Source organism: Sander lucioperca, chromosome 11, assembly GCF_008315115.2.
Source record: "Sander lucioperca isolate FBNREF2018 chromosome 11, SLUC_FBN_1.2, whole genome shotgun sequence".
Lineage (NCBI taxonomy): Eukaryota > Metazoa > Chordata > Actinopteri > Perciformes > Percidae > Sander > Sander lucioperca.
Genome location: NC_050183.1, coordinates 25,477,967 through 25,489,816, shown reverse-complemented (window position 1 = coordinate 25,489,816; position 11,850 = coordinate 25,477,967). Strand labels below are relative to the sequence as shown.

The 11,850-nt window shown below is 40.9% G+C and overlaps 1 protein-coding gene across 1 annotated transcript in view; it reads left to right on the top strand.

The window, feature by feature from the left end:
- The first annotated feature begins 259 nt into the window (after positions 1 to 259).
- The window catches only part of prdm5 (PR domain containing 5), a 41,975-nt gene continuing 30,384 nt past the window's right edge, over positions 260 to 11,850 (top strand). The window contains exons 1-8 of the mRNA XM_031311882.2: positions 260 to 571; positions 1,354 to 1,437; positions 2,114 to 2,236; positions 4,422 to 4,590; positions 4,992 to 5,169; positions 7,685 to 7,777; positions 7,911 to 8,032; positions 8,755 to 8,834. Of these exons, the coding sequence (XP_031167742.1) occupies positions 473 to 571; positions 1,354 to 1,437; positions 2,114 to 2,236; positions 4,422 to 4,590; positions 4,992 to 5,169; positions 7,685 to 7,777; positions 7,911 to 8,032; positions 8,755 to 8,834 (948 nt within the window). The 5' untranslated portion in view covers positions 260 to 472. The remainder of the gene's footprint in view (positions 572 to 1,353; positions 1,438 to 2,113; positions 2,237 to 4,421; positions 4,591 to 4,991; positions 5,170 to 7,684; positions 7,778 to 7,910; positions 8,033 to 8,754; positions 8,835 to 11,850) is intronic.

The following is an 11,850-nucleotide window of genomic DNA, read 5'->3' as shown; positions in this document are numbered from 1 at the left end:
TCAATGTGAATTTCCCAATTGTGAGATTAATAAAGGATTTTAAATCTTTGAATCTTAAAAAGTCTCAGGTGAGGGCTTTTATATCTTCTATAACACTTTACCATATGCTAGTTACAAAGTTACTAAAATGCAGCGTGTGTATACACTAATAGTATGTAGGGGAAATGTTGTACGTGTATAACTACAGTACTACTGCATCTACAGTGCTGCTTTCATCCCGGGCATGCTGGGAGTGCAGCCTGAATGAAACACAGGCTGGAGTGTTGCACGACAGTAAAGGTAGCTTCTGGTTACAAACTTTGGACCAATCAGGACGCCGCTTTGCATTCTTGCTGCAGGAGCAACAGAAGTTCAACCTGGACCGCTTTACGGAGAAACTATCTGCTCTAAATTCAAACTGACAATGCTTATTCACTTCCGCTGACATTCCTAATAGCCAACAAATTGTCATTGAAGGAAACATTTCCGAGTAATGACAATGTTGGGTATGTATGTGCCAGACAGATTTTCTCTGAAATCGTCAAAGGTCCAGGATGGAATCGGTCTTTACACGGCGAGGCGAGTGAAAAAGGTTTGTTGTTTCTGACTGGGCAACTTTGTAACCGAGTATACACGCGGGAAGCGTTATATGTTACTTTTAAAATGAATTCTAAGCGTTGTAGACAGTTTTTCTGTTCGCCTTATTCCTTGTAGTCTCTGTCAATGTCTCAGTGTAAACCCAAGGCTCCTCTGACGTGAACTGCCACGTAGCTACAGTAACTCCAGTTGTTTCTCCCGTTCACTACAATACAATGTATTCATGTCGGCGAAGAAGGGTCTCGCGGCTGTCTTGGGAGGCAACACAGTACATACTATACATGAATGTTGCATTCAGCTTAAAGCTCTCCGTTTTTTACTTCATTTTGCAAAACTGCAGACAATATTTCCCCCCTGCTGCCAGATGTATAGAGAAGGCGTATGGAGTTGTGAAATATGTCATTGGGTGAATAGGTTCATATATCAGTAGGGGTGTGTTCGCACTCTGAAGGCTATTGTTATTTAAATGTGTGGTACTGTGGTAAAGCCGGTTGAGGATGAACATGAATGCAACACGAAGAACACATTTTGACCACGCCCCCTGGAGCTTTGACTCTTCTGGGAGATCAAAAGTAAAAATGTCCAGTTGTGAAGGATGTACTCTCATGTCACATTAAACACTAGGCTATTCAACATTTACCCACAGTGCAAAAATCATGGTTTGGACAGTCCACTGGAGCGTATAATGTTTTAATTCATAATAATTCATTTTTGGTGCCTGTCTGTTTTACAATGGCATTGTGTTTGACAAATTGATCCCTGTGTTTTGTTTTAAAGGGAGAAAAGTTTGGCCCTTTTGCAGGTGAGAAAAAGCTGCCTGGTGAACTGGATGAAAGCTCGGACACCAGGCTTATGTGGGAGGTGAATGCACATACATTCTCATATGTTTACACCACATACATTCTCATATGTTTACACCACATACATTCTCATATTTTTACACATTCAAAGGTTTCAGAACTCAAAGGTGTGAGTGGTTAAAAGCAAAATGTTGTCTCGAGAAACAAATGTGCGTTTGCTGTTTGACAGAAGTAACTAAAATGTGACTTTATGTTGTTTCTAGTTACAGTAAGATGTTCATACAGCATGATAACACAAGCCTCACACCTGCTAAAGCTGTGTTAAATATGTAATGTGGTAATTAACAGCTCATATTGCAGTTAAGCTCAAAACATCCTTTTTCATGGGACAGCTGTGGAAGAAAGACAGCTGCTTGCATTTCTGTCCAAATATGTGCTCAGTTTTTCTGTGATAAAGAGAATATTTAATTACTTTGCAGATCAACTAACCATACTGGCTGATTTAAAATGACTCATGTTGCGGTGAAGCCATTGCTTGTAACCACTGAAATAAAAGCTGTGATGTAGTTATCTGTAGCTGCCACATTAGGAGGTACCAGCCTGTGCACATGATTAGGTGTTCATATGTTAGGCCAACACACTTTGACGCACAGAAGACAAATCATGAAAATAACAAGAGAAGAAGAATCAATTGTTCGCTTCTGACAACTCATGCAGTTCTTGTACTTTATTTCCAGGTCCGTGGCAGTAAAGGAGATGTGCTGTATATTCTGGATGCTAGTAACCCACGCTATGCCAACTGGCTGCGGTTTGTCCATCAGGCGCCTTCACAAGAGCAGAAGAACTTGGCAGCCATACAGGTATATTTCCTCTCAGTGGAACATAAAGACCTACATAAAAAGACAGACTAGAGAAAGACAGACTAGAAAACAATACACATCTGTCAGAGTCGGCTATTGATTTATTTTTGTAAATGTGGCTGTTAAGAGACCCCTAGGAGAGATATTATTTTACTTATACAGGTAATAAATATTGGAATCTAGTTCGATTTTTTCCATATTGAAAGTCTTATGAGTGTACAGACTCTCTCTCTTCTCAGCCTGAATAAAACCTTCAAAGCAAGATCTGAAAAGTCACTTTGTTTCAGTAGCGCAGGATAAAAATGGAAGCCTTTGTTCTGTGAGACTACATCCACACCAATACGTTTTCATTTTTAAATGGCGTTTTGAAACAAAAAGGATCTCCGTACACACAAGTGTTTTAGCTCCGTAGCGGAACTAATCTCCATCCATATTAACACAGCACTGACAGCAGATATCACATGACCATTCACTTGCACGGGGCATGTGCGTGCCGGTGTAAACAGGAAGCAGATTGTCTGGTGTTACTCTGTGGTTGAAAATCGGATTGGATGTATAAGTTGAAATACTTTGGAGAAAGAACAATGGCTTAAAGTAAGACCAGGGATTTATTTGTTTGGACCGATGATGAGGTGGAACTGTTACTGAAAGGTATGTAATCCTACCTAACCGATAAGACTGACTGGGGTGCGTCGTCATTTCCAAAGGTTACCGTTTGTGCCCGTCCAGACTACAAAGCTGTTTTTAAACCAAAACAGGGGCAGCAGTGTTTCCAAATGTCTCCATTATAGGGACTCAGAAACAGCAACGTAGTGTGGACGTGAGGCATAAACGTAGCAGAAGATTTTTTAAAAGAAAATATAGTAGTGTGGATGTAGATTTAGATATTCCAGATGATCACGCAAGATTACATAAATATTGAAGTTACAATACGATAAACAGTGGTGAGAGAGTGGTGAACTTGCATACTACATACCCCAGCATACTGGATCTGGGAAATTTCACCTCTTGCACTTCTGTGCAAAAGATCAAACAGATTGCTTTCTCATGATGGAAGAAAAATAGAGTTGGAATGAAGAGGAGCCAGGGCCAAGTTCCTGCCATTAATACACCGATGCCCAAAGTGATTGGTCGTTTAAAGGTCATCATGTGTGTCAAAGCTCTGTGTTCCATCAACAGTGACATTTATTGTGTAGCTTTCCTCTTAATCATTATTTATGTATATTTAGAATCCCATAGTTAAAACAAAATGACTGTTTGATTTTATTTGCATGACCTTTAAGGACAAGGAAGTTAATGACAACATTTTTAAGGGTTTGAGCTTTTGACCTGCGGCCTTAATCAGGCTTAATAGACTTTTGTCTGGGTGTAATGAGTTCAACCTTCAGCCAGTCTCAACTCAGTGTGCATTACCATAAACGGTTATACTGTAGCTGTATTTTAGCAGGAATGCTCCATTCTACTCAGGTTTGTCTGGTCCTGCTCTGCCAGGGCTCTGTGGCATCACTGTTATTGTGTGATTACTATATTATAACTAGGGCTGCACAATATATATATATATATATATATTTTTTTTTATCGTTATCACAATATCAACTTGCACAATAAACACATCTCGATAGGCTGTGACATATCGCGACAGTCACTCTGAGATTGTTTGAGTTAGATGAAAGAGAGTGTCAGTAGAAAACTACACTTTCAAATGTGAGTGTCATTCCTTTTTCAATAGGGCTTTTTATGTTCAATTTGTTCAATAAAATAATGTTGGAAATTATTTTTTTTGTTCTTTCAAATGTCAACAAGCAATTTGCTGTATTTGAGCAGAACACTTAAAGCAGCGGAAAGGCAGAACTGAGTACACTTTTTTTTTTTAAGATTATTTTTTGGGCATTTTTAGGCCTTTATTGACAGGACAGCTGAAGAAATGAAAGGGGAGAGAGAGGGGGAATGACATGCAGCAAAGGGCCGCAGGTCAGAGTTGAACCTAGGCCCGCTGTGTTGAGGAATAAACCTCTATATATGGGTGCCTGCTCTACCAGGTGAGCTATCCAGGCGCCCAACTGAGTACACTTTAACGTTATATCGCAAATTATATCGTTATTGCGATATTCAACAACGTCATTGCATTCCGCAAATTTTCCTCATATCGTGCAGCTCTAATTATAAGCATGTTGTTGTTTCTTAGGATGGAGAGAACATCTTTTACCTGGCTGTGGATGACATAGAGACTGACACAGAGCTCCTGATAGGCTACCTGGACAGTGACATGGAGGAAGAGGAGGAGGAAGAAGAGGAGGAGGTCATCAAAGATGACGACGAAAACAGTAAAGATGCTAGGCATCTTGTTGAAATGGGTACAGTGGAATTATGTTACCTTATTTGTAATCCTGAACTGATAATTCATTTATCATATACTAGGGCTGTGCAATTAAGCGAAGTTCATTCAGCAAAAGTATGAAGGGAAATGTCACAGTTCAAGGTGTTGTCACTGTTGATTTGTTTAACTGTTTCACTGTTTTTTAAGTTCAATAATAGCAGCATCTTTCAAAAAGACAACGAGTAATCAGTTAAATAATTGTGATTTCAATATTGACCAAAATTCTTGTCATTATGATTTTTTCCATAATCAAGCAATGCTATCATATACTTTTTCAAAGACAATCAAACAAAATGGCCATATAATTGTCTGTGAGATCTTTGCTCATTGTGTGTGTGTGTGTGTGTGTGTGTGTGTGTGTGTGTCCCATCTCTACAGAGCTAATAATAAAGAAGGAGGACCACCCCTGCCTGCTGTGTGAGAGCAGCTTTCCCAGTGAGGAGATCCTGGCCGCCCACCTCCAGAGTCTGCACCAGAGGCCCAGCACAGAGGAGAAGGAGTTCAAATGCAAAAACTGTGGCAAGAAGTTCCCCATCAAACAGGCTCTGCAGCGCCAGTGGGTTCTCTTTTCCATCACTAAGCTGCTTGTGGTGTAGTTTTATTTAACGTTGAACTGTTCAATGAATCTGCAGGTCATTAAGAAGTCTGAAAAAGGTATTAAGTCAGTTTGGCAGCAATTAAGTTTATTTTTATTAGACATGATGGTTCAGTTTGTAATGGTTTTCATTTTGTTGCTTCTAACACAAAATACATTAATTCAGAAGGAGATGTTGCTGGTTCCACAAAACAACAAAGTAAGATGAAAAATAAAAAGGCATAGTTCGACATTTTATGCTCATGTGTTTCTTGCCGAGAGTTAAAGGAGAACTCCGGGCAATTTTTACGTTAATCTTGATCGCTATAAGTATGTGAGTACTGTCGATAGCAAAAAAAACGAGCCAAATCGGTGCTAGCATCACGGAGCTGCTGCAGCTAATGCCCAGAGCTCACATTGCTAAAACAGCAGTTTTGGGGGCATATCATAAAGAGTGCCTTTGTGCCTCTTAACAGACACAAAATGCAATTAAAATGTCTGTGCAACATGAACAGGGCCCTTACATGACAACAAGATGTGTTTTCGTCATCAAGCAGCAGTTCTGTGTGTATTTGTAGCATATATATCCATTTTTTGTGCGATCCATCTGGCGTTGGTGAATAGTAGTCTCTGCAGTGGCGAACTGTGTCATCGTTGCCTTAGACTGGCATCCTTCTACTTCCTCCCTGCCTTCCCCGCCTGCCGCGGCCGACAACAATCCACGGGCGCCCGCTGGTCTGGTGGATGTCCTCCAGAGCAGTGGTTCCCAACCTGGGGTCCGGGGACCCCTCAGGGGGGCGGCAAAGATCACAGAGGGTGCGCAAGTCTTTATCTGGTTTGAGGTTGAGGTAAAAAAAAAAATATTTGCACATGTTAAACAAATTATGATAATACACTAGAATATATAATGTATACAAAAGTCTGTATAAAAACTATATATTTTTGTTCTCGCTTAAAATTGTAGGCAGGCTACTTAGTAGGCCAAACCTCCGGGACCTCTTAACCTGGGACCCTGCTGTCATCAGGTCAGCTGCTAGCTGCTATCATCCTCATTTTTCCCGCCGCCATGGCATCACTATTTTATGAATGAAACATGGCGGAGAAACGTAAAAGTGCTGATAACTCCTCTGTATCAAAAAAGATAGTAAGGCTGTATCTCGAGAGTTACCTCAACTTTGGTTTCGGAGGGGGGGCTCAGCTTTTCTTAGATATAAGTAGGGGGGGCGCCAAGGAAAAAAGGTTGGGAACCACTGCTCCAGAGGACAGTTCATGCTTTCGCGGCAAAATTTTTGCGGCAAAAAAAGTTTATTTCCCCCTCAAAAATAGGTAATTGAGCACTGTAGTGGTTATGATCATATCAGTGACTATGTAACTACATGGAAACAGGCCAAATGATGCCTGTTTGTTGTAAAGTAACAGCGTTACAGAAGGCTGGCTGTAGTCTTGCGCTGAAGTCCCGCAGGAATTCAGTTGTAGCAGGAAAAGCAGTGTGCAGATCGGAGCGTAGTGTGTGAAGAGTGAAGAGCGGAGGTGTTCACAAGGGAAGAAGCTTGGAGTAACGTAACTATGGAGCTAGAGCTAGCCTTCAGTAACGCTATTACTGTACAAGAAACAGGCCTCGGATTTGGCTCGTTTTTTTTGCTATCGACAGTACTCACATACTTATAGCGATCAAGATTAACGTAAAAATTGCCCGGAGTTCTCCTTTAAGCGAGAAGTTAGATACGACTCTCATATCTGTTGTATATCTGTTGTCTGTTAAATATAAAGCTACAGGTGGCAGCAAGTTAGCTTAGCTTAGTTTAGCTTAGCTTAGCTTAGCTTAGCTTAGTTAAGCACAAAGACTGGAAACGGGGAAACAGCAAGCAAAACAAAATCCGCCTATTACTGTAGCATCTCTAAAGCTCACTTATTAACATGTTATATATTGATGGTTTTAATCCTTCCTGGACTCTTCTTGTCACCATGACACCAAGAAACATTTCAGCTCATAATCAGCCATAAAACCACAAATTATTGTTTTTCACTACGTTTATTTGACGGATTAAAAAAATGAGATCTAACATGTGAATCGGTGAGCTTTAGAGGTGCTGGTAGGCAGGGTTTTTTTTAACTTCAGAAAGAGCCAGGCTAACTGTTGTCCCCTGTCTCCAGTCTTAATGCTAAGCTAGGCTAACCCTCTGCTGAATGTAGCTTTATATTTAACATACAGACATGAGAGTGGTATTGATCCCCTTATCTAACGCTCTGCAAGAAATCAAATACATTCATTTCCCATAATCTCAAACTCTATATACTACTATGTGTATTCTTCCACTCTACAGTTGGTTTAAATTTAGGTCAAACCTGATAATCTGATAACTTCAGTAAGAATTATTCAAATTCATTTATCCTGTATATCTGCTCATGACAATTTACCTTTGTGTAGCCATCACCCCGATGTGTTTCATTTCCTATTTGGTGCCTAATTTGTTTTTTATTTTGAATCCTTCCCCAGTGTTTTGCATTGTTCTGAGTCACTGGACCCGTCAGGCGACTCTAAAGCACACCAGTGCTCCATCTGCCACAACACATTCAGATCAATATCCAGGTAACATGCAGTTGCTGTATACAGGGAATTTACCACCTAAATAACAAGCTGTACAATGTATAATGGACACATGCCATTTACTTCCTAAGACGCACAGTTAGATAAAGTCTTCTTCTGTATCCTGTGTGTACAGTTTTGAACAGCACAAGGAAGCCTGTAAAGGAGATGCCAGGTTCATCTGTAAAGCAGAGAGCTGCGGCAAAAGATTCAAAAGCAAGGACGCTCTGAAGAAGCATAAAGGAAATGTTCACACAGGTTGGCATCTCTGTCTCTCCCTGTATGCCTCTCCGTCATTTTTTTCTTCTGTCTCTAGCACACACATATTCACATGCATAGCACTTTTCTTTTATTTTTCAAAAACGTCATGTAATGAAGCCTATTGTCCATTAGCAGCCTCAGCACTCAAGGAACTGCAATAAAAGTACTTGACCTCGATCAGTTAAAATCTCCGCAACGTTGAGGCACATCTCTAATTACTTGCGCTACATAATTGTTGACCTGTGTGTTCTGGGGCGGCTCACTCCTTTAGATAATTGGACTTCCATAGCTATTTATGATGGGATGTAGGGCAGCGGGGATCTACGCAGCCTGAATCAAGTATCAACCCGAGATTAAGACATTAATCTCAGAGGCTGATGGAGATGAGATCTGGCCCTTTATGTTTTACCAATGTGGTCAGGACAAGGCTGTGTGTGTGTGTGTGTGTGTGTGTGTGTGTGTGTGTGTGTGTGTGGGCGAGGGAGGAAGTGGATCAGACTCGTCAGATGTGGGTCATGCGATTCAGATGGGGATAAGGGGAGGGTCCCAAAATGGTAAAATGGTGGGATGATGAGGAAAGTTCAGTCTCCAGTAAAACTTTGTTTTTCTGTTACTGTGCCATGCTTGTCTTGAAATAGTATTCATGATTGCCCACTTCTGTTATCAGTCCTGTCGGTTAGGTTGGGTCATTTTTCATCCAGTTTTTCTTTCCTTTATAGGGAGTGCACGTCGGAAACTCACGTGCACCATATGCAACAGAAAATGCTCCTCCTCTCTGAATCTCCAAGAACACAGAAAGGTGAGGCTCTGCAACATCTACTGTACAGCTCAAATTACCCCAGCCAGATACTTTGCTTCGGATCCAAGAGGATTTACTCAGCTTACGCAGTTCTGCAGGATCCATTTTTACAGTGACGTCTCTGTTTTGCTGTACAGCTGAATCCATCACACTCCACTCTTTCTATAACCTAGTCTAACCCCTAATCTATCTTTCAGCTCTGCTTCCTGAGCTTCTGAGTTCACTTTGTTCGATTATTCCCTCTCCACGTGAGGCTGTCTTTATGGTCAAGTTGTTACAAATATATTCTAGGTGACAAAGTGCAGAGGTCTGGCTTCTTTTTCACTAGCTCATCCCACATGTCTTGTGAAATTTAAGAGGCTCTGTTGGCAGACAATAAGGTTTTAACCTTGGCGTCAACATTCTCCCTCTTATTGATGGATCACAGAACTGAACAGGGCTGTTTAAATACCATTCTAAAAATGTTTTTGTACAAATAGATATCTGTGTTGGTACTGTGTATTACCACTATCAGCCTATGTTTAGTTCATGAAAGCTTTTACATTTGGTGTTTAGACATCTTCAAGTGGGTTACACTTTGTTGTGCACAAAGTAGGCTAATATTTATTCCACTTAAAGCAACATTAAATAGAAGAAGAGTGCAATTCACTCATTCACCGCTGTCGTAAAAATGGACAGCTGTACGCGTGCATTTGTAATGATTACAAAATGTTAAAAAACTAGAGAGTCAATAACTTTGATAACCTAGCCAAACATCAAGCAAGTGCAACAACACAAGACATAGCAAGCCAGCCAATATTACTTATCCAACAGCAAGATGGCCAGCTCGGTATCTGTCTTGCAGCCTTTTATTTTGCGAAGCTCTGGCCAACGACTAAAATCTAGTCTGAGTTTTTCTCTTGTCCCCGCGGCCTCTCGCTCAGACACTCACTCCTTTTCTCTTCTTAGTTTTCTCTGCGTCCTCCTCGGTAGGGCTTGGTACAGTATCCAATACCTTTTAGGCACCGACCGAATTGCCTCTAAAGTATCGAGTATCGAAAAATGCCTCGTAATTCAATCCCCAATTTCAACACCTAATGAGATTTACTAAGGAGTGAATCGCATCAGATTCAGTGAGCCAATTAACATGCAGCATGCTTCTACCAAAATCTAATAATGCTTGTGATTGGCTGTCTAACGTTAAACGTCTTAGAGGAACGCAGAACACTCTACGTTACACAGAGACAGCTCACGTAGTAGGAGCTGAAAAATAAATAAAAAGATTTGCGGCGTAATGTTGTAATTTCCTTTTGTTTCATAAAATTAGTATCGAAAAAAGTATTGTTTAGGAACCGGTATCGGTATCAAATATTTTTGAATGATATCCAGCCCTACTCTTCGGTCTCTTTACCTCTCCCATGATGTCTGTAGAAGCTGCTGAAGCTGGTTCCGGTTGTGGTGCGAGACCGGCGCCATCCCCCCACCCCCTTTTTCTGGCCCCCGGCCTGAAAACGTCCTCCTCCCAGCGGTCCAACACACCTGTGTAAACCCCAACACTCCCCCTGTGCTCTGAGCACCACATGTAACTGAGCATCTATAGCTGATGGCAGCTAATGTTAGCAGCAGTTAGTGGTTAGCCTTACATTAGCAACAAGTAAAGCTTTCTCCGTAAATCACGGAGAGTCAAGGCAGAACAGTCGGAGGACATCAGCGGGAAACCAGAAAAATATTTTCACCAAAAATATGATCCTGTTTCACCAAAATCAGTGTCGTAGTTGGTGGTTTGTGACTTATTGCCGTAAAGCGTTATGTAGATCGTACTGCTCTCCAAAGTTACATAGTGCTAAGACAGGCAATTGGTGCGCAGAGTGGTAATGATGGAGGCACCATCAAGTCAGAGTAACATCAAAATGATTTTGAAGCTGTTATTTTAAAGTGAAATAGTTGCATAATTCTGCTTTAAACATGTAATGCAAACATTCCAATGCAATGAATATAATTGTATTTAATAATTATCCAGAATACAGGAGATTGGTGTAGAAAAGTCCAATATTCAAAGTTGCTCTTTGCTGTATATATCGGGATTTAGAAAAAAAGAAAAAAAAGAATATCTATAGATAACAGTTTTTTGTTTCAATGGATTAATCACTGTTGTTTTCTAGTTCAGATCAGGACAGCACTTTGGACGACGTTGGGCATTGGGTTATTATGCAAGTTGTCTCACAAATTCTTATTGGTTGCCATTCATTAACCAACATTCCTGATTAATTATCCCTGCTGGTTATTGTGCATTTTCATTTCCTCTTGTCATCATGTATCATCCAGATTAATCAATAGACATTAATCCACCCTGTCACCTAATTCATCTTCGAGCCACCTCCAAACTCTTCAACAATTAAAGTCACCTGGAAGTTGTGACATAGTTCTGCAGTGCATCATTTAACCTACTTCACCTATGAGTCAGTATTCTCCTGTTTCAGACCTCCGGGGAATTTTAAAATAGGCGTATGTAATATTGCTATGTGGCCTCCTTATGTGTCTAAGTGCCATTCCTGCTATTATATGTGGCTCACGATAGCAGAAAAGATTTCCAATCATGCACTATTTGTACATGCACACATTGGGCCCTAACTTGCACCCGGCGCATGTGTCTTTGCTAGTCTAAGACCGACACAGTTATCAATTTCCCGTCCAGCGCCCGCGTCGTTTAAATAACAAATGCACCTGCGCCCATTTTTGCGCCCATGGGCGTGCTGGTCTTACAGGGAGGTGTGTTCAGTTCAACCCTTTTGAACGATGCGCCCGCCGCACAGACCCTTTTTTCCGCCGTGACTAGCAAAAGTGGATTAGGACACGCCCTAAACGCACCTGCGCCAGGCGCTTCACGCCGTGCGCTTAGATTGTTAAAATAGGGCCCATTGTCTGAACCGTTGTCATAACATTTGGAGATCTGAAAGGCAGAATGTCTTTCTCTAAATTTAGGTCAGCATTACATTCAATTTGACAAATTATGTTTTTCCAGTAAAACATTTTAATA